General features: G+C 29.4%; 2 protein-coding genes across 2 annotated transcripts; one reads left to right on the top strand and one right to left on the bottom strand.

The window, feature by feature from the left end:
• The first annotated feature begins 1,095 nt into the window (after window positions 1-1,095).
• LOC103569061 (peroxidasin) lies at window positions 1,096-14,454 on the top strand. The gene is made up of 6 exons (XM_014441410.2): window positions 1,096-1,711; window positions 3,611-3,696; window positions 7,741-7,828; window positions 8,188-8,357; window positions 10,123-13,817; window positions 13,913-14,454. The coding sequence occupies exons 1-6, from the start codon at window positions 1,668-1,670 to the stop codon at window positions 14,135-14,137; spliced, it is 4,308 nt and encodes a 1,435-aa protein (XP_014296896.1). The 5' UTR covers window positions 1,096-1,667; the 3' UTR covers window positions 14,138-14,454.
• Window positions 14,455-15,918: 1,464 nt separating this feature from the next.
• LOC103569062 (serine-threonine kinase receptor-associated protein) lies at window positions 15,919-22,302 on the bottom strand. The gene is made up of 5 exons (XM_008546149.2): window positions 21,677-22,302; window positions 21,002-21,300; window positions 20,705-20,934; window positions 18,679-18,815; window positions 15,919-17,822 (listed from the first exon to the last, which is right to left on the bottom strand). Exons 1-5 carry the CDS (start codon window positions 21,789-21,791, stop codon window positions 17,611-17,613), a joined length of 993 nt encoding a protein of 330 aa, XP_008544371.1. The 5' UTR covers window positions 21,792-22,302; the 3' UTR covers window positions 15,919-17,610.
• Window positions 22,303-22,938: the final 636 nt, after the last annotated feature.

The raw sequence follows: 22,938 nt of genomic DNA, 5'->3' as shown, positions 1-22,938 counted from the left end.
GGATTTTAATTCAAAAATATTTATCAGATATTTATGACTTGTTTTTGTGGATATCCGTGGCTGTTTCACAATAAATTTGATAGGTCTAAAATAAAAGTTAAAAAAAAAAGAAGAAGAAAAAAAACATCTTAAGTTTACGAAAAGGTCCGGGTCTTTCTGCCTCCGTCTTCGCTTCAACCTCAGCTGGCCTACTCTCGTACATCAACATACAATGAATAAATTACCATTAATTCTTAATAACAACAATAATAATCTACCCTTTTAAAGAACAAAAGATACAGTAAGCTCTTATTGTAATATCAAATCATCATCTGCATATATTACGGCATCGAGTATGTAATTGCATTTCAATAATTTTTTTTATTGTTTTCATTATTATCTGAAGTAACTCTGTTATTTTTAATAGCAAAATTATAAATTTGCATAATTGAAACAAATTTTTTTTTTTACAGGTATTTAAATTGTAAAGAACAAAGTAAGGAAAGTAAATATATATATATATATAGGTATGTATATAATAAAATTTAGTACAAATAAAATAAGTAGAAACAGACTCTTAGCTCATTCGTTCAAAGAGGGACGCGACCTTCCTCTATCTCTCTTCGACACTTTCACTGAGTCCCGTGACTAAAATCCTCGTGACTTTAAGTCCCATGACTTCTTTTCCTCTTCTTCGATGATTCTACACCAATATATATATATATATATATATATATATATATATATATATATATATATATATATATATATATATGTGTGTGTACTTTAATTTTTTTATTAAACATTTTACAGCTATTATGTAGTTTTATGATAAATAGTTTTTTTTTTTTTTATTAATTAGAAGAAATTCTATTGTACTAAATAATGTATGTAAGTAAAGAAGAAAAGAAAAAATTAATAATATTAATTAAAGTATGAGAATGATGTAAAATATGAATATTATTAACCAATAATGAGAAGAAAATACTTTTTAAAAATTATAAAATTTAAATAAGTGGTGAAGATGAGGAGAAGGGAGTAATAACGTCATGAAAGATCGAGAAAGGTACAGCTGGGGAACCAGGTAAATACACTACTCACCTACTCAACAGCTCTCAGATTCGGTTGTGTCTTCGAACGATACGGAAAGTTATTTTTTTTTTACTAACTCTTTTTTTGGTATTATTATTTTTGTACTAATTAATGGAAGAAAATTAAATTTGAATTGAGTTTATAGTAATTTAAAAATAGATAACAAGAGGACCAGGAAGAAAAGATAAATATAGAGAATAAGAAGAATATAAAGAAGACTAGCAAGAAGATAATTTTGATAATTCCTCAAAACAAGACAATACTTAATTATAAAATGGAATAAATTTTTTTTTTTAAATTTTGGATGTAAAGTCCATCGAGAGTTAAGGAGAGGAAAGAGAGAGGCAGTTTTAACTCCCTCCTTTTTATATGTAAGCCATTCGACATACAACTTCTGGCTGAGTTTCTATCACCGAAGCTCGTTTTGCGAGTTCAGTTTGTTGGGAAGCAATCACCGGACCAGGAAACCATAAAAAGTCTCCATGGTTTATTTACTTTATTCAGCCTATAAAAAGTTACATCTTCATATATTATTTTGAAGAAGAAAAAAAATTTTTTTAAATCTTACCAGTGAACAAGATAAATTTTATATTTATATGAGCTGTACCACGAGGGTAACACGAGGCATCATGTTTTTACGGTGAATTTTAAAAATCAGTTTTTTTTTTTTTTTTTTTTTTTTATAAATATTTTTAGTGCTAACATAATTATTACAGTAATTTGTATTAAAATTATTATGGTCCAGATAATTTTTCAAATTTCCATTATTCAAATTTTCGCGGTATTTTCACTGCAAAAAATTTCAAGTGAACGCGGATTAAATCCGGAGTGAATGCGAAGCGGAGTGAAATTAACTTCAAAGGGAAGTTTATTTAAATATCAAAACTTCAAAATGAGTATGAATGTAGCAGAGACAAATTTAAATTTATAAATAGAGTAAATAATTGATAAAATCAAATTTTTAAAAAATGGGCATTTAAAAAATTTTCAAATTAATAAGTGCATTTTTTATAAATATTTTTTTTTTAATTATTTACTCTACTTATTTATAATTTTAAATTTGTCTGCTACATTCGCGCTCGTAAATTCAAATCGGAATGCAGATTTAAATAAAATCTAGATCACTCATAAAAAAACTCCATATGGGATTTTTTAAAAATTTCAAAATTTCGTGAATTTGAATTTAAATAAAATTCATAATCACTCCGAATTCGCTAGCGATTTTTTACATAGTGAGTACGTGACCCTTTATGTGTTTCGTAATACATGACACAATCCGCTAAACGTTTCTATTATTATTTATGTATATATATATATTGGTTACTTTATGTAACCGACACCTCAAAGTATCGATATTTTCTAAAATTTGAAGATCTTATACTTTCATTGATTTTATAGATCTCATCATCGAGTAATTGAGATGAGTGAGCATAATAGTTACGCTTAATATCAGGGGAAGGTTTTGAGTCAAGGATAACCACATCGCAATCTCATTATTCTTACGTTTCTTGACCATAACGACTAATTATTCACTTGCACTACATTATGATCTCTTATTGTTTAAATTTAAAAAGTTTTCCGAAAATTGCCTGAAATAAAAAAAAAATAATTTTAGTGATTGGTTATCAGGTTTTAAATATGTCCTTGAATATCACCGAGTGTTAAATTAAATTAATAATTTGTTCGCGTAAAGTAACAGTGAATAAAAGTAAAAAAGTAAAAAACGTGAAAGCACTTTCACTCTAGAGTAAAGAAGCAGTGAAGCTTGAGTGTCAGAAGAAAACTATTTCTTCCGGATGTCAAATTATTGTGAACTTCTTCTGACATTTAAAATAATATTTGTTATATAAATTAATATACAAGTGTTAATTTTCTTGTAATAGTATCGTATATGATTAGGGTCCAGTGAACAAAAGTGAAAAATAAATTTAAACAAAACGATTTCTCTTCACTTTTCTTAAGTTTGACCCACTGACATCCAATTTTAATAAATAATATTAAGATTTATAAAATAATAAAGTAACATATAGGTTTGGGATGGTTAATTTATGTTTTATATTTTGGTGAGTAGGCCGTAAAAATATTTTAACATCAGGTATAATAAATTTGTAAATTTAAATTCAATTTGAATATACAAGGAAACAAAAATTTTATTTTAAATACGGATAAAAATGATAAATAAAAGAGAGAGCGCAACTTATGCCGCACGTCATCAAAAGAGAGTGTCCCTGTCCCTGGCCTATCAGTGTACCATATTCATATAGTACTAAGCCTCCAGGGCATTAATTGTATATATGTTATATTTATTGTTTTTATATTTATTTCTAAGACCCGCTAGTTTTTTATACTTACGATTCATTTAATTGTACAGACTAGGCTTTTATTTTTAGACCGTATCTATTATTGATATCTTTTCCTTTTTTTATTAAACAGTACTTGTAGAGAAAGTATACAATGATATATTTATAATTAATTATAAATTATTTTTTTTATTATATGAATTTTTTAAATACTTATTATTTTTTTTTTTTTTTTTCAGAAACTATTCGATACTTTTGATAGCAACTTTTTTAGTAACTAATGATGCCATATCGCCACCACAAAATCAACACTTTGATATTAATGGTGAGTCTATTTTTTTTTTTTATTTTAATTAATTAAAGAAATTTTCCCATTGAATAATTATTAGTAATTAATTTATTTTCTTTATGAATTTAAATAAAAGCAATCAGAAATGTTTTGAATTTAAATGAAATTTTAAAAATGAGATTAAAAGATACTGAAAATTGATGCGATTGAGTAATTTTTCACGAGAAATTTTTCTACTGACTTATAATTAAATTAGAATAATAAATTTATTAGATAACACTTTTTCTCGATTAATTTTTTTCACGTAATTAAAATTATAACACCTATTATTATATTTTATGTTTTATTAATTATTAGAAATTTTCTTTTTTTTTAACTATGATATTAATCAGACTTTAATTGTCTTTAATTTATTTAAGCATATTTTATAAAATAAGGAAAGAATTAAAAATAATTAATTTTAAATTTATTATGAAGAGAAAACGAAGTGAAGTGGGCTATCAAAATATTTTTTAATTATCTAGTGTCCGTTACAAAATTTCTCAGGCCATTTTTCGCTTTCGAAAGTTTGATTCAAAAAATTCAAATTTTTAATTAAAACCAGCGGGACAAGATGCACAGTTAGAAACTTTGTGTAGTTGTGTTAAAAAATTATTTGGTTAAATTTGTGTTGATTTTTAACACAGAAATCTGTTAATTCAACACAAACCGTTTGTGTTATTTTACTTTAACAGATTTTTTATGTTGAATGATAAGAAAATATAGAATGTAACACATTTCTTGTGTTGTTCGAAAATTGACACAAAATTTGAGTTGCTTGACTAAACGTTCCCGCGCAATTCTTCATTACTATAACCAAGCAAAGCATTGTAGCAGCATTGTCTGCAGGGAAATTTGGATTATAATTTATTTACAATTAAATATATACATTTTACAATTAAATTTAGATAACTTTGATATCTTTTTGAACCGGTTCAATTGTTCGCTAAATTGACATAAGTTTTACTAAGGGTAGATCAGTATACTTAAGTTGGTTAGATTGAGTGCTTATGTTTATTAGTTGATTTTAACACGAAAAATGTGTTAAATTTACACAAATGTTCTGTTAAATGTACACAAATTTTCTGTCAAAAGAACAGATTTTATGTGTTCAATTTTATTTAACATAAAATTTGTGTTAAAGATCAACACAAACGCAATGTGTTGAATTTAATACAAAATTTCTAACTGTGTGGGAAGTCAAAATTTTGTAGACACAAGACACAAAAATTTTTTTTACCATGGCCTGAAAAAAATAATTTTTATTTTAAAAAATCAAATACTTTTTTAATTCAATTTATAATAAAATACTGACAGATTTGTAAATAAATAAAGTCGTATTACATTTGTTCAAATATCATGAGAAGTAATAACTTGCTGAGTTATCCAGTCGTGACCCACTCGCCCCTATATTTCAAATATTGATTTTACATAATCATGATAACTAGCAACAGGTTTAATAAAGTTAATTTAAAACCAACAATTTATACGCGCTTAGATTATGAATATCAATTCACATTTTACTTAAAAACGTTTTTTAAAATCTTGATACTAAAATTTATTGAGTTTCACAATTTTTTAGGCCGCCCTAATAAAGAATTTTTTTTTTTACTTTCAATAAAAAGACAATCCCCATACTACAATTAAATGAATTTTACAACATTTATTATTTAAAATCCAAGCTAAAAGTAAAGTAATATTTATATAGAATATTATTTATATAAGTACTCAACATATAATAATTGATAATTATCTATTTATTTATTTATTGTAAATATAATTATTTCATTTAAAATAAATAATTAGTTATGTATTACGTTTACATTACGATCACGCACGTAATGACATTATCGTTTGGTATACATATAAACTTTTAATTAATATATGTTATATCTGTTTATATATTTATAGACCGCTTACCTTGTCCACCCACAATAACATACTTATACAAACGTAATCTAAACTTTCGCTTGCTTTCCCATACTGAAACTAACTTACCGCTTTATTTTAATCACGCCATTAAATTCCTTCAAATATTTTTTTTTTATTATAACATACATTTATAAAATGTCAAATTATCAATAATCATAACTTTTAAACTTAATAATTTATTTTCATTTTTTCTACTCAATTACTCGTTCAAATTTCTTTTTTTTTTCTTGAAATTTTTTTTAAATTTAAGGCAAATTAATTGAAATTGAAGAATTCAAATCTGTCAAAAATATAAAATAAATAGGGTAGAAGTAGCATTTGTGCCTGGGTCAAAAATAAAACTTGATTTTTTGTCGAAATTTAGAGCAATTTTTTTCAAGACAAAATCGAATTTTTTTACGGAGATATGAAATTCATTGAGTTTTTGTTGTGGTTTAGACTTAACTGGCTTACTTAGTCACGATTTAAGACGAAAAAGTCTAAATCAAATCGAAATTGACTTGGTTTAGACTTAGTCGACTTAAATTATAAGACAAAAGAGTCAAAACTGAAGTGAAACGGGAAAAACACATTTTACACTAAAAAATACTCCTTGCTTTTGATTTGGTTCAGAAAATTAAAAGTAAGCGAATGACTGACGTGCTCGAAGTGAAGACGATTAAGTTTAAACTGAGATGAAAAAAGCTCTAAAAGTTGACAAAAATTGAACTTAAGTCAAAAAAGTCGAGATCCTACCGGAAAGTCGTCGGCAAATCGATAATTTCACAATAAAATAAGGTGAAGTGAGCCTGAATTAATCACGGAAAAAAATAAACTTTAAAAATTAGTGTTTTATTTGAAATTATGATCCGGAACCCGGGTGTCAATATGGGGAATTTTAACATTCCAAATAATAAATTTTATAATACGGTCGTCAATTTTCTAAGTATCAGTTACCATTTTTAAAATTCAAATAGTAATTATTCTTGCATAGATAATAAATTTTCCTATTTTTCCACTTTATCATTATATTACTTGTCGTTCTCAATTTATATAGTTCATTTTTTCCGTGGAGTTGTATTTTTGACCCGAACCACTGCTCCATTTTTTGAAACTTGCTACTTTATTTTTAATAATGAAACAGTATAAAAAAAATCTGCCATTATACTAGAGTGATAAAAGTATTTTTGAACGAATTTTAAAAATAAATTGTCATTGCGTCTTTTACAAATTATTTTATTTAAATTTTTCAAGTGTCCAAAACTGGCCTTGAAGTGGCCATAAGCGGTATCTCTACCCTATCATTATAATTTAAATTATTTATGAACTTTATTTTTACATAACTTTAAATTTCCAAGTCATATGTCATAAAACCTGAATTTTCATTAAAGATCGCACTGGAAAAGAAATTAACGTTTGTAAAAACAATATTTTCTCAAGTGTAAATCAATAAAAATTATTACTTTATTAACTCTATATTTAAATTGCATAATAATTGTCTTGATAGAAAAAAATCGGAATTTATATATATTTACAATACTCAAAAAAAAAAAAAAAATCAGCATATCTCGAGCTGGGCTCGGATTTCTTCGATTAAGAAAATGATTTAGAATGAAACCTTCAAATTTTTGCATTAAAAAAATATTAGATTGAAAATTCTCAATAGCATAATTTCTGTAAGAAGAATATACAATATTCCTAAAAGTTATTTTTTCTCTCATAGTTTATGATATATATATATTTTTTTTTAATCTCATAAAAAATCAATATTTATGCAAAATAAATTTGATTAAATTTCTATGACAATTATCCTTAAAATACAAAATAATTTTTAATAGTATTGTTTTTTCATTACCCTGATTAAAAATTCCGATTGAATCTAATTGAAAGTCAATCGAATTCCTATCAGATTCAATCAGAAACAAACATTCAATCAGAATTTCTCAGGAGCGCTCCAAGTATTCGATTGAATTTCAATCAGAATGAATTAGATTTAATCAGAAAATAATAATTTTATTAACTTCCGATTAACTTCCCATTGAATTAATTCAGAACTTTCCGATAAAAATCGGAGTTTTTAATCAGGGTATAATATATAACATATATATTTTTTTTTGTTTTAAATAATAGACTATTTATATGGAGTGGATGATGATCTTCAAGCGAGAGCTCGTGCTGCGATAGAAACCGAGCAACATGCGTACAGAATAAATTCCCGGTACGTAAAAAAAATAAAAAATACGATAAATTAGTAATTACACAGTACAGTACTATAAAACACACAAATATATATTGTATTGATAAAAAGCGAGTCAATACTTAAAGAGAAACGTTGACAAAAAATAAAACAGCGTTACTAAATTCTTTTGGCAATCTGTGACATTATCGGTACTGTACTCATAGACAGGCAGTCAGGATGGCCGTGAAAGTAAAACTCATTGGTATGAAATGATGACGCAAGTTATCGTGATAGACTTTAGTTTTGGTTCTATGAAATGAGGACAAAAATCTATACACATGAATAAATAAATAAATAAATAAATAAATAAAATATATAATTAAAATTTTATGTAACAGGAATCAAGGCAGTTATGGAAACTTAAGTGCCTGTGAAGATGTATGGGAAAGTCCTTGTCCACCAAGCAAGTACCGGACACCCTCTGGTACTTGCAACAACGTAAGGCATCCATCCTGGGGCGCCCGAGGCTCACCTTTTCTCAAGTTTCTCCCACCTGCATACAGTGATGGTAAAACGATAAATTTATTAATTTACATTTAGTCATTTAAAAAAAAAATATCATAATATAACATAATATTAAATATCACTGTAATAACACGACATATGTATATATAATTATATGCTTACTATTTGACTAGAGTCTTTGTTTGAATTTAAAAAAATAATTACGGCGAAAATAAGATGACAAGTTGAATGTATATATGAGGAAGAAAGAAAGTTGATGGTCAATTGGTTGTTGCTCACGGGCACGTAGCTCTTCTTATATCGGGTCAAGAATGGAAAGTGAAAATTGGAACGCGGTTCATACCGCTCCTTCTTATTGCCGGCTTCTTGTCGCTCCATGTCCCGATTTCTACAAAGTAATTTAAACAGCTAGCTTCTGTCTGTATTATACGGACGTTTACTAAAATCAACATATACGATATAATATATAATATTAAAATAATGAGGTTACGAGTATTAGCATAAGTCATAATTATAAAATACATGCGCGGGCGTAAACACAAAATCATCAATGTTATAACTTTTATAAAAATAAATAATATCGCGTATCTGTATAAATATCTTTACTGACAGGAAGTGTCATTGCGCAGGAGTACATATATTGATTGTCTGTATGATTAATGATGATTATGATGTACATGCTTTGATAAATTTATTTAATGTATATGTTAACTGAAAATTACGTAGCTTATGGTTCACTTAATGCAATAATAGCAAGACTAGTCATCGCCCTTGCTTACACATTTACTTTTTTGGCAATACGATTATCGCACTCTTAGCCAATATCGAGAAGTTATTAAACAGAAAAAAAGGATTTCTTGGTGCAAAAAATTTTCACTCATCTCAAGAAAATTTTTACCGATCCCGATAAAATTTTTTTTTTCAAATTATTGCGCCAAGAAATCTTTTTTCTTCATACCTCGGTTGAAAGTACGTATGTTTGACATCAATTTTGAGGCAGAAAATCTAAGATTTATGGATTTGTAGAACTACACGCGCGCCATCTGTGACGGCAGAAGTAAAAAGTTTTTACATGCGCACCGATACGTGAAGCCGCAATGCAGAGATTTCAAACTTTCTGCCCTTGTAGTGTAATACACTATTTTTACTGTGTATTGCAATATTTATTATTAAATCTCTTTTTTATTTGTTTATAGGGTGATGGGTCCAGTGTATGAACACGGACAGTAAATGAACATTATTTAATTTTTACCTACATCATGCAGATTTTAATCGCAGTTACATAAAGAAAATATTTGCCCTATTCAAAAATTCTCATAGAATTCACTCAAATGCGACAAAAACCGCATAGAATTCTATAGACTGTATTGGTTTCTATGCGGTTTTTGTCGCATTTGAGTGGATTCTATGGAAATTTTTGGATAAGGTAATTGCTGTTTGATTAACAACTTTTAGAGCTTAAGTTCTAATTTTATTGCATCCCCTGATTAAGAAAAATGATTTGAAATGATTCAAAACAATTTGAAATTGTTTAAAAAAATTTGAATTGACTAATATATAGATATACACTTAGCATGGATTAAATCATTTTTCTTAATAAAGGTTCTCCCGGATCCAAAATAAAACTTGATTCAGGTTCGCTTCAGCTTATTTTCTTTTAAAAATACAAAACCGTTCATGTACCGGCTCACCCTATTTTTTTATCTACTCACACATATTTTTATCATCTCATTACTATAAACCCGACTGTAATCCGATAAATAACTAAAATGACTCAAAGTATAAAAATATTATTTAAAATTCCATAGGTCTATCGAAGCCAAGATCATCAGTAAGTCGTCACGCACTACCATCACCAATAGACATCATCAATCGACTCCATAAAGTGACAACACGTGAAGAGCGAAAGGCATTGACAAGTCTCACAGGCCTGTGGGCCGAACTAGTTCTTCGTGACATCGCAATGCCAATTACACCTGGTCTCGATTCATTACGATGTTGCCGCGATAATCGTAACCCCGAGTGCTACACGAGTCACGATTTAAATGGCAAATGTACGCCATACATGAGAGCAGTACCAGCACGTAGTGCTTACGGTTGTAAATTTGAAAACCGACAACAAATGAATGGTGCCTCGAGTTATCTCGATGGGTCAGATATTTATGGAAGTACCGATGGACAAATGAACAGATTGAGAACATACAGAGCCGGTCGTGTTAACATTGAATCATGTGATACCTGTAATCAAATGGATAACCCGCTCAAATTTCTCTACACAGTCATAATAAATGAACACAACAGAATTGCTGGTATTCTCCAGCAGTTGAACAATAATTGGGACGATTCAAAATTATTTTTAGAAGCACGACGAGCTGTAGTTGCCCAAATCCAACGTATTACCATGCAAGAATTTGCAGCCAGTGTTTTAGGAGAATCAGCTGTTGGCAAACAGCTAAAAGAATCGACAAATGGATTTTATCGCGATTATTCATCAGCAAATAGGCCAGGTACTTTTGACGCCATTGCACTAGCGGTTCTTCCAGCTCTTACATCACTATCGAGGTACCCGCATAATATGAACGCAACTTTGGAAAATAAACTTGATTATGTTGCCAGAGGGCTCAATCTCGATATTATCGAATCTCTTAGATCTCGATATGCATACAATGGAATGCCGCACATTTGGAATACCAGCACACTATTGATCCACATGGGACGGGATCATGGTATTCCTGGTTATTTCGCTTTTCTAGATCACTGTATATCAGCAGCAGGATCTCCGACACGATTTATGAAACCTGAAGATGTCGCAATTATTCAAAGCATTTACAATAATGTCGAAGATATTGATTTACTTGTTGGCGGAGTACTTGAAACTCCGAGCAAAGGTGCAGCTGTTGGTCCAACATTTTCTTGCTTACTTATAAATCAACTTGTTAAGCTTAAAAATTCAGATCGGTTCTGGTATGAAAATGACTTACCGCCATCGAGTTTTACGAGCAATCAACTTAAGGCAATAAAACGCGTAAGTTTAAGTAGTTTACTGTGTGCAAATGCTGCGGTATCTAGTATACAGCCAATGGCATTTATACAAAGTGATGAATATTTAAATACTAAAATCGATTGCGACAGATATAATCCACTTGACTTAACTGCTTGGAGAGAAGAGACTGATAGCTCACTGAAAAATTCATTGCAAGATAATAAAGAACAGAGTAAAGTAGAAAACGAAATGACTCCACTTAAAGTTAAAGCAAACCAATGGGCCAATAAGGAGTCATTAATTGACCCACAAGTATTAAAATTAGCATTGAAAAAAGCTGAACAAGATTTGATAGTACGTAAAAAACTTGAGTACAATTCGTGGTTGCAACAGAAAACAGCGGATCCTAAATCACCAGCTGGTACGGCTGCTAGTTTTTCAAAAGCCAATAAAGATGCTCTGATTCTTGCTAACTCTTCGATATTTTATGAGCTGATAACAAACGAAATAATCAACGGAGCACAAGGACTCAAACGTCGTAAGAGACAAGTGTTTGGCAGCTCGAATGATTTCGACTTTACAAACACTGGAGATCTTTCAGATCTACTGCAAAATGTTGACTTGACAAACTTTTTACCAAATTCCCGTGCTACAAATCACGAAGAAATCGATTGTCCACCAGAGGAACACATCTGCGATCCAACTAGTCCGTATCGTACTTTCACAGGTCACTGCAATAATTTACGTAATCCTAGTCTTGGTAAATCATTGACAACTTTTGCCCGGCTTTTACCGCCTGTTTATGAAGACGGTGTTTCTAAGCCGCGAATAAATTCTGTTACTGGAATTCCTTTGCCAAACCCACGGCTCATATCTAGAACAATTCATCCCGATATTTCAAACCTTCATAATCGGTATACTTTGATGGTGATGCAATTTGCTCAGTTTGTTGATCATGACTTGACAATGACACCGATTCATAAAGGATTTGCTGAATCAATACCCAGCTGCAGATCTTGTGACTCAGCTCGTACTGTTCACCCTGAGTGTAATCCATTCCCCGTACCACCGGGTGATCATTTTTACCCGACAATTAATGAAACAACAGGCGAACGTTTGTGTTTTCCATCAATGAGATCATTACCAGGACAGCAACATCTAGGACCGCGTGAACAAATAAACCAAAACACTGCGTTCCTCGATGCGTCTGTCGTTTATGGAGAAAATATTTGTATCGGTAATGTATTACGTGGTTTCAGTCAAGACGGACGTATGAATATAACCGTTCATCCAAATCGCGCTAAAGATTTATTGCCGCGATCAGCAACTCATCCGGAATGTAAGTCTGCATCTGGATACTGTTTTATAGGCGGAGATGCTCGTGCTGCTGAACAGCCAGCACTCACTGTAATGCACACGATGTGGGTACGTGAGCATAACAGAATAATGGAAGGTCTGAGAAATGTAAATCCACATTGGGATGGTGAGAAACTTTATCAAGAAACCCGAAGAATCGTCAGCGCAATGATTCAACATGTGACTTACAACGAGTTTTTACCTCGACTACTTGGATGGAATGCAATAAGTCTTTACGGTCTTAAACTTCTGCCCCAGGGTCACTACAAAGAATACTCGCCGACTTGTAACCCGAGTATTCTTACAGAATTCGGTGCCGCGGCTTACAGAATAGGGCACTCGTTATTGCGCCCCCATTTGCCGCGAATGGATCAAAATTACCGGCCTATGGATCCGCCTATTCTTCTACGCGATGGATTTTTCAACAATGATATGCTGTACCAGCAGAGTATGGTGGACGAAATGATTCGGGGATTGGTCGCAACACCCATGGAAACAATGGATCAGTTTATAACCGGCGAAGTAACGAATCACTTGTTTGAAAACAACAAAATACCATTTTCCGGAGTTGATCTCATTGCACTTAACGTCCAACGTGCTCGAGATCATGGTATCCCTTCATACAATAATTACCGTGCGCTTTGTAATTTAAAACGCGCGAATACTTTCGATGATCTTTCAAGAGAAATGGCGCCAGAAGTTATCGCCAGATTCAAAAGAATTTATGCTCACGTTGATGATATAGATCTGTTCCCAGGTGGTATGAGTGAACGACCTCTTCAAGGTGGTCTTGTTGGTCCAACATTTGGCTGCATAATCGCAATACAATTTCGCCAGTTACGTAAATGCGATCGTTTTTGGTATGAAACGAACGACCCTAATATTCGTTTTACTGAGCCGCAGCTTAATGAAATAAGAAAAAACACATTGTCGAAAATAATTTGCGAAAATATGGACTCTCATGTTGAAATGCAGCGCGCCGCATTTGATTTGCCATCGAATTTCTTGAATCCTCGAGTTCCTTGCAGCTCAATGGCTGCGATGGACTTTAGCCCTTGGCGAGAAGTAAGACACGGAGGATGTCAAATTGGAGGAAGACGAGTATCTATTGGCGAATCTGGTTTCCCTACTCCTTGCACGAGTTGCATATGTACTGACGAAGGCGTAAGTTAATTATAGTACAATTATTTAAATTATCTAATGTACGTTTTCGCTTAATTATAATTACGACTATTTTTTTTATTTTTATTTGCTTACAGACTCAGTGCGCGTCACTGCGAGTCACGAATTGTGACCAATTATTACGTGAAGCTTCACGTGAATCCATTTTACGTGATGAAATTTGTACAGCACAGTGTGGATTCGCTCTTGCTACGTCGAACCAATCTGCGAGACAATTTTCATCTTCATCATCATTTGCTACAGCTTCTAGTAATGCATTTAGTGGTTTCAAACTTCCCGATCTCTCACAATTTCTCGGTTAATTATCATCTTACTATAAACGTGTATATATTTAATAACTCGTACTTTTCACATCATTGTCAAGAGAGTCTGAATCATATTAACTTTAAGTATACACCCTGCCCGTATGAAAAAACAATATATGGTTAAAATATATAAAATCATATATGTTTGCAACGAAGGTATATATGATATATCATAACAAATCATATAGAGATTTTGGCCGATTTAATATAAAATTATATACAGTAGTAAATATATGTATTTCATATATGTAACTTATGTTTTTTATATTAAGCTGTATATACATCTACATTTACCTTATAATATATTGTATTGATATATTTTCTTTTATATTCAAAAAATATATAATTTTTATATGAAATGAAATATATGGTAGCATATAATTTATATTATATATGGCATCATATATTTTCTTTGTTATATTTAAGCATATATTTTATTCGGTGTATGTATATGTACATGAGTATATATATTCGCATCGAATTAACTAATTTTGAAAATTTAGATCTAATTTAATTGGAGTTGGTCATGCGAATAAGTTTTTTTTTTCATACACATTATAAATATATGTTTTTAGATATGATCACAATAAATTTTCCGTATATAATGAATATTATATTTTTTGATATAAAAAAATATATCAGAAAATATAGTAAAATTGGCCACATATATTCTCTGATATTTATCATATATTTTTGCATATCGCGTGCTTAAAGGTAAAAGGGCGCATATGTTTTTTTTTTATTGCCAATCGAGTAGTAGACACATTCTAAGCTTAAAATTGAAAAAAAAAAAATTGAAAAGTTAAAGGGCGTATGTCTTGAATTATACGCCTTTTTACTTTTAAGAATTCGAAATTTTGGTGATCTAAAGGTGAAAGGGCGTATCATTTTTTTTCGGCCAGCTCACAAAAGAACATATTCGTAGTTTAAACAAACACTCCCTTTTTATTTTAAGAAATAGTTATTATAAAATTTAAAAACATGAACAATTATCATAAAATTATAATGTTTAATTAAAAAAAAACATCGGGCTCATTTTGGTACAGTACACGGAAAAATTATAACCCGACTGGTTTCTGTGCAGCACACGACTCAGTCGGGTTTCAATTTTTCCGTGTATGGCGACTGGCGGAAAATTTCAAAATATTTGAATATGATCTGTCATTGTGATTTTTTTTATTACTTAATTTTTACATAATTTGTTTGTAATTGATTTATTTTCTATTTGTTTATGTCAAACTTTGGATATGAGGCTGTTATTCTAGTATAACGTCTTGTGAAACTATTATTTAACATTTGGTATAAAAATTTTTTTATGCACCCTTTTACCTTTAAGATACCATTTTTTTTTTTTTTTTTCAAAGATTTTTACGTTTCAGACAATTTCAAACCGAATGGCAAAAAAAAAATTTTTTATACGCCCTTTCACCACAAATCCCTATTAACCCTTAGCTATAAACCCTTTTACCTTTAAGCACGCGATATATTTTGACCATATATGTTATTTTCATACGGGTGATTCTCTCATTTGACAGAAACTAAATACAAAAACTATCACCAAATATATTTTAATAAGGTAACAAGACTAATAGCCGGAAAAAAAGTCACAAGTGTAATTAATTTATTCTCGGACAATACCTTCCATCTTTTGAAAATCTTCAGTGATATTGAACTGTCATAACCTAAATTATAATTTTATCAATTAATTTAAAAAAATTTGAGGCATTAATTTAAAAAAAGAAGACGCAGTTACAATTTTGACAAGATGTAGATTTAAAAAAAATTATTTACGTTTGATATCAATTAGGAATTAAACGAAATTTTAAAAATAAACTTCTATAAAATTTTCATCAAATATGTTCATACCAATTTGAATTTGGAAGGCCAGATTTTTTAAGTTAAAATTTATTTACAAAATTTCGTTCAACTAATTGATAAAAACTGTTAATAATTTTTCTTAAAATCCTTATCTCGGTGAATATTTTTCTAAAAATTTAAAAAATGACCTTAGCTGACCCGCTATTGGTCTTGTTACCCTGTCATTGGTTAATCATAACATAAAAACAAAAATAAAAAAAGTTATGCCATGAAAACAAAAAAATAAAAAGTATTAATGAGTTGAGTATGACACGTTCTAGAGTGTATACAAAAGGATTCGACTATAAAATGTATATTTAGAATTAAATTAACGGTGACTAAATTTTTTATAGTATATATATAATATTTAAAATTATTTTTCTAATCTAATGTTAAAAAAAAAAAAATATCACTAATTGTAATGAAAATGCAGAATTTTTTTTTTTTAATTGTGTAATTGACATGATTGTGCTAATTGTTTATTTTTATTATTTTTTATTGTCTTTTTTTACTCAATGTATTATATCTGACAAGTGTTTTATGTATTGTTGATTATATGTTATTATAATTTTAATCAGATTTTTATTTATTTCTTAATTATTATTTTTCCATAAGTCGAAGAGTTTACATTTTAAATATATTATTATTTATCGTAAACTCTATTCTCTCATAATTTATTTTTTCTTCTCATATTTTAGTGCCGGCTATCTACCGTTCGGCCATATGCCGGCCACTTGAAAGGGAGGCTGGTCTGAGATACAAAAAAAAAGACCATATTTTTGTGATTTTTTTTTTCAGAGTACGTTCTTTATTAAAATTTTTTTAATTTGTGTCATTATTAAGCATCACTCCAAGAATGTTCTGCTAAATTTTCATAAAAAAATATTGAAAAATAAGCCAGTGGTAGTGGGGAGAGACGAGTCACCTTGAAAAAAAAGTCTCCATGCCGTAGGCAGGATAACTCATGACTGAAATCAAAAAACCGAAAAGATATCTTTAGTACATAAGTTTATCTTAGATTTGAACGAAAGATTTTTTTTTCAATAATTACTTATTTTTTAATTAAACAAAAGAAGCAATTTTTGGCAAAAAATCAGAGTTTTTTGATTGCTACTTTGCCAAAAATTCAAAAATGAATATTTTGTTTATTCCTTCATTCAAATCCAAGATAAACTTATGTACTAAAGAAATCTTTTTGGTTTTTTTATTTCAGGTGACTCGTCTCTCCCCACTACCACTGGCTTAGTTATCAATATTTTTTAATGAAAATTTAGTAGAACATTCTTAGAATGATGCTTAATAATGTCACAAATTTTAAGAATTTTAATAAAGAACGTACTCTGAAAAAAAAATCACAAAAATATGGTCTTTCTTTTTGTATCTCGGACCCCTTTCCCCCCTGAAATAATGTTCGATACTTATTCATATGATAATTAATGAATTTTGAATTTGCTTCATACAATATGAGTAATGATAGTTGATAAGTATATTGATACATTATATGAGATCTCATATTTACATAAAATATTCGCCGGGTTTTAATTTATTATCAGTTTGTATAGTGACAGAAAAAATATTTAATTCTGTTTATATAAACTGAGGGACGGTTTAGTTTAGCTGGCAGATACTTCATGTTTATTATTGACAGTTGATGAATTTTCTTGAATGGTAGTAGTTTGATCAGTACACCGCCAAAGTCCATAAGTCTTTCCAACAGTCGTTTGCCAAAGTCTCAGAGTACCGTCCTCGGATCCGCTGGCGTATAATTCACCGTCAGGTGAAAATCTTACGCAATGCACTGGTCCGAAATGTCCTTTGAATGATTCTAAAAAATTGGATAATTATTGTAATTTTATAACGCGCGCCAAATTATTTAAATTTTTATTTTTAAATGCGATAGTATATTGCGTATTAAGGGATGAAATGCAACAATTTTAGTTGAAGATGACTGCGGAGGCTGACATTGTCCGAAGTCTCGTATTATTTTTTTCCGTACCACGTTTTATATTTTTTTAAATCACCTGCATTGATACTGGGAGTTTTGATGTCTGGAGTCAGTCGAAACAGACTAATTTCTGACCGATAGCGCGGCAAAAAAATAATACTGCATTTTAAATATTTGAATTTAAGAAATTTTACAACAATCAATTGAAATGTTGTTTTTTTTTTTTTTTTTTTTTAATTTTCTAACACACAATTGACAGTCTGACTGGTTTTCAAAATGAACAGTATATTTCTCATAAAAGGACAGAAAAACGTTCTTCCTTTTCAACCTACCACTTATGATAGATCTGTATACAACATATGCCTTTTTGGTATTAGGGACGCCATTTGTATACTTTTGTATACGGCCCTTAGGGGACATAAGTCTCAAGGCTGATAAAATTATTAAATAAATAAATAAACAGGGCGGGAATTAAAATTTTCAGCGCAGGTAAGCAATTAAAAACGCGGTTTGAAATGTCCTACTTTTCTCCCTAGGTGTATAATATACTATAAAGGTTTAAAATAAACAAATGCATTCTGACAGGGAAAAATTCAAATCAGAAACTAATGAGGTTCTTCCTGCTAGATCGTATTGGTCTAAAATTGGCTCGTATCGACTGACAAAACAAAAATGGAAAGTCGTAGTGTTAACGCAGGTAATATAAAAATTAACTATTATAAAAATATTAACATACCCATTTCTACACCAGTTGAGTAATCAAATTTGTACATTTTCAAATCTTCACCTCCACAAACAAATATCGAACAATCTGGATGCAAACTGACACTGTTTACTTGAGTAGGAATCGTGTACTCACGTATTTTCGTTAAGCTAAAAATTTTTAATAAATATTATTATCATAAAAATTATAGTTAATTACTACTTCATAAAAGATAAATATGTAGGCCTCCATTTTTTTAGGGACTAAAATAAAATTTTATGATCTTACTCTTATTGGTATAGAGAATTAAAAATAAGAAAAAAATAAATGTAAGAATTAAGAAAAAAAATAAAGTAGAAGCACTGGTTTTGGACACTAAACCCTTTGATTTATAAAGAATATTAAAAATATGTTTAAGTAGTTATTTCATCAGAGCCCTTTCGATTTAATATCGATTAGTTGATAAATTTCTAAAAATACCAGCGTACGCGTAAGGCAAATAAATAAATGATTTAATGTTATTGGTCAATTATAATAAATATTCTGAAAGTCTGAACAAATGTTAATTGATATAATTACTAAATGATATCAACAAGATATTTATATATATATATATATGTATATATATATCAAGGTCAATACGCAAAAACACAAAGTTATTTTAAATTTAATAATAAAAACATCGCGACAGTAAACCTGGAAAACGTGAGTCTTTCAAGGTAACATTGTCCGCCTCAGAAAATAATATTTATACATGTCATAAATAATTTATTTTTTATAAATATAATCAACTGACGGTTCAAAATCCAATGTACCCAACTTCCGAGTAAAAAAAAAACTGAACATATTTTTAAGAAGGATCCAAGTTATCTTTAATAGACCAAAGCTATGAGTTTCGGTGAATTTTTTAAAATTTTTATCAAGAATCGTATTAATTATTGTATTAAGCATTGCATTACGCATGGTCATATTAATGTTATTATATTTTTTCATAGATGACTATTTATTATAAAATTTTTGGTAGCTTATTTTTATTATATTGGAAATCCCAGAACCTTCACGAATATAATATATACATTAGGGTGGTCCGTTTGGGACGACTATTTTTTTTTCACTCCCACTTTAAAATATTGTTGTAGATATTGAAAAAAAATTCCCTGCAAATTTCAGCCCTTAATTATAGTTTTAAATATCCGACGTTTGATTTTGAAGTTTTCCCATTTAAAATACATCGGAAAGTTTGAATTTTTTTTTAATTCTTTATACTCAGCCGCATTTCAACTTATCGAGCCGTTTACGGCATTTTATAGGTAATTTAATTTGAACTTCAGTAGTTTTTTTGGCAGATTCGAATCACGGTAAATTACAGTAATTTACGGTATTCGAAAAAATTCCGGTATTTTATAATAAACGTACGGTTTTTAACTATAAATTTTCAGTACCCTACTAGCCACTTTAACTTGAAATTGACAGTAATTTGACAATTGAAATTCCCGAAATTTTATGTCCGAATTTGCTGACAATTTGACAGCAAAAGTTGAAAAAAAAAATTTGCTATTAATTTTTCCTCAATTTAAAGGTTACTTTTGTTATTAAAAAAAAAAAAACCCCTAATAAAAGTTTCCTTGAATTTTTCATCAAATGTCCGTCAACTTCAGGCTTTTCCGTTTTTGACAATTTGAATACAACTTTTAAAGTGAAGTTGCATTATAACTCGGGTCGCAAATTCACGTCAAATGAACAATATTGTATTGTGAAAATGCCACAAATTACTGCATTTTATTCTATTTTATGATAAATTACGGCAAAATTCAGTAAATTAACGTAATTCGTAACCGCAGAACCAATTCGCGGTTAGCGAAATTAATAAAATTTCCGGTATCTAAAACAAGTACTTAGTGTCTAAAACCAGTAGTTCTCTTCTTTGATTAAGAAAAATTATTTGAAATGATTTAAAACAATTTGAATCGACTAATCTATAAATATACACTTAGCACGGAGTGAATCATTTTTCTTAATCAGGGTTAGATGAATAATAGAACAATAAAAAAAAAATTACTCTAAGCTATTCCAAAATGACACAGTATTGGAATGCGTCGTCGTAATTATTTTTCCATCCTTAGAAACTTCCATCGAGCTCGGAAGAGCCGGAAAGTCAATTCGTCTGACTTCTTGGCCATTGCTTCGATCCCACACTCTCAAAGTTTTATCATCCGCACAACTTACTATCAATTTATTGTCATTGAAAAACATAACTTGCTTTATAAAACTCGTGTGCCCTGAAAAAACCTATTGAATAAAAATAATCATAAATAAACGATAGGCATAAAAAGAAATAATTAAAAAATGTAATAACCTGAGGCGGCGAATCAGGTTTATTGAGATCAAAAATACGAAGTAGTTTTTCATTTGACCCTGTGCAAAGATTGTTAGAGTCAGTGCTAAAGCCAACCGACTTGACTATATGGTTGTGTTGAAATGAATGAATTTCTTCGCCCTTGATAGCGTCCCAGACTTTAGCATTGAAATCAGCAGCACCAGAGGCTGCACGAGTAGCTTGACGATTTAAATCAACTCCCCATACAGCTCCTTTGTGGCCTTCAAATGTCCCGATCCAGTCTCCAGTGTCACCTTGTCTCAACATGGGCTTTCCATCTAAATATAAAAATACATTTTTTCCTTATACTATAAATATAAATTATGATAATTAAACATTTTTAAATTTAATCAACTAAACTATTTTATTTATAACTTTAAATTTATTTATAAAAACAAGTAAATAAATGAATAAATTATAATTTATTTAAGATATCGTTATGCTAAATCACAATAGCGACCTTAAGTATCGGCAAATAAAAGTCTGAAGCCTTGAAAAATACCGGAACTAGGCCAAGGCAATCAACAATACGGATATTTTGTATTTGAAGGATTTGAATATCAAGAAATAAAAACTTTAACTAATTTATTTATTTAATTTATAAATAATTGCCATAATTATTAATTTTTAAATAATTTATTAATTTTAACGAACCTTTGCATGCTGAAATTAAATAATATCCAGTGTCTGTGATATCAGAAAATGCCAAATGAACAACAGGTCGGGTATGTCCACTGCATGTCAACGGAGTTTGTCGTAAATTAGCCATTTGTTTATATTTCTTCTTATTAATATAAATATAAATATATATATAAAATAAACACTTGTCAATAAATAATCAGTCCAGTGTAAAGGTTAACTGACAATTTGTTGCCTACTTAAAATTTAAATATTTTAAATTTAAATAAAAATAATAACGAGTTATAAAAATTGAGCTTTTAAAAATATCTAACAATTTTAATTTATCAGCTTAAAATTACTGATAATAAATATGGGTTTAAGTAAAATTATAATGTAATGTAATCACTGTTTTGGATAAATGTTATTGTATTGATTGATGAACATTATTGACACTATTGAGTATTAACTGAAGCTGAAGCCGTATTATTAAGTGATTAATTGTTTTATTTATTTATTTTGAATTGTCGGTAAATAAATTTATTGTTAGTGTTTAGTGGTAGTGTAACTTAAAGTACTTGGGGAAATAACACTTTCGGGTGAGGTATACAAATACAAATAACCAATAACGTTTGGACTGGTTTGTTCATACATCCTCATTATTATTCTTATACCTAATGGTGGGGTTTTTGATATTTTTTAAAAATGGATTTTCATTATCTACTGATTTTTTTAAATTTACTTTGATAACTAGATGGCTGTAGTTGGTAATTATTTTTAAATTGTTTCGGGAAATTTACTGTAGATGGCGGCTAAGGTGATGTTCATTTTGACCATTTCAGAAGCTAAGCAAATTTATACATAAAATTGTCAACATTTTCACAGTGTAATAATACTTAACAATTTTCCAAGTCAAATTGGCAATAAATTGATGTAAAAATTTATTTTAAAATTGACAACTTTTTTCTAGTCAACTTTTGAAGTGAATTTGCATTCTAATTCGGGCAGTAAATTTACGTCAAATTCAATAGCAAGTATTAAAACTGTCATCAAAAATGGAAAAGTCCAAAGTCGACGGAAATTTGACAACAAATTCAAGGAAATTTTTGAAAAGTAGACTTTTGCTAAATTTATAAATTTAGAAAAAATTAACTGCAACTTTTTCTTTACAACTTTTGCTGACAAATTGTGCAGCAAATTTCGGTAATTTCAACTGTCAAATTACTGTCAATTTCAAGCTAAAGTGGCTATTAGGGATTCTTAGACATCGAAATTTAAATTAAAGCGGGAAAAATTTA

This window comes from Microplitis demolitor, chromosome 5, assembly GCF_026212275.2.
Source record: "Microplitis demolitor isolate Queensland-Clemson2020A chromosome 5, iyMicDemo2.1a, whole genome shotgun sequence".
NCBI classification, from domain to species: Eukaryota; Metazoa; Arthropoda; class Insecta; order Hymenoptera; family Braconidae; genus Microplitis; species Microplitis demolitor.
Note: the sequence above shows the minus strand (reverse complement) of the source record. Positions and strands in the feature narration are given on the sequence as shown.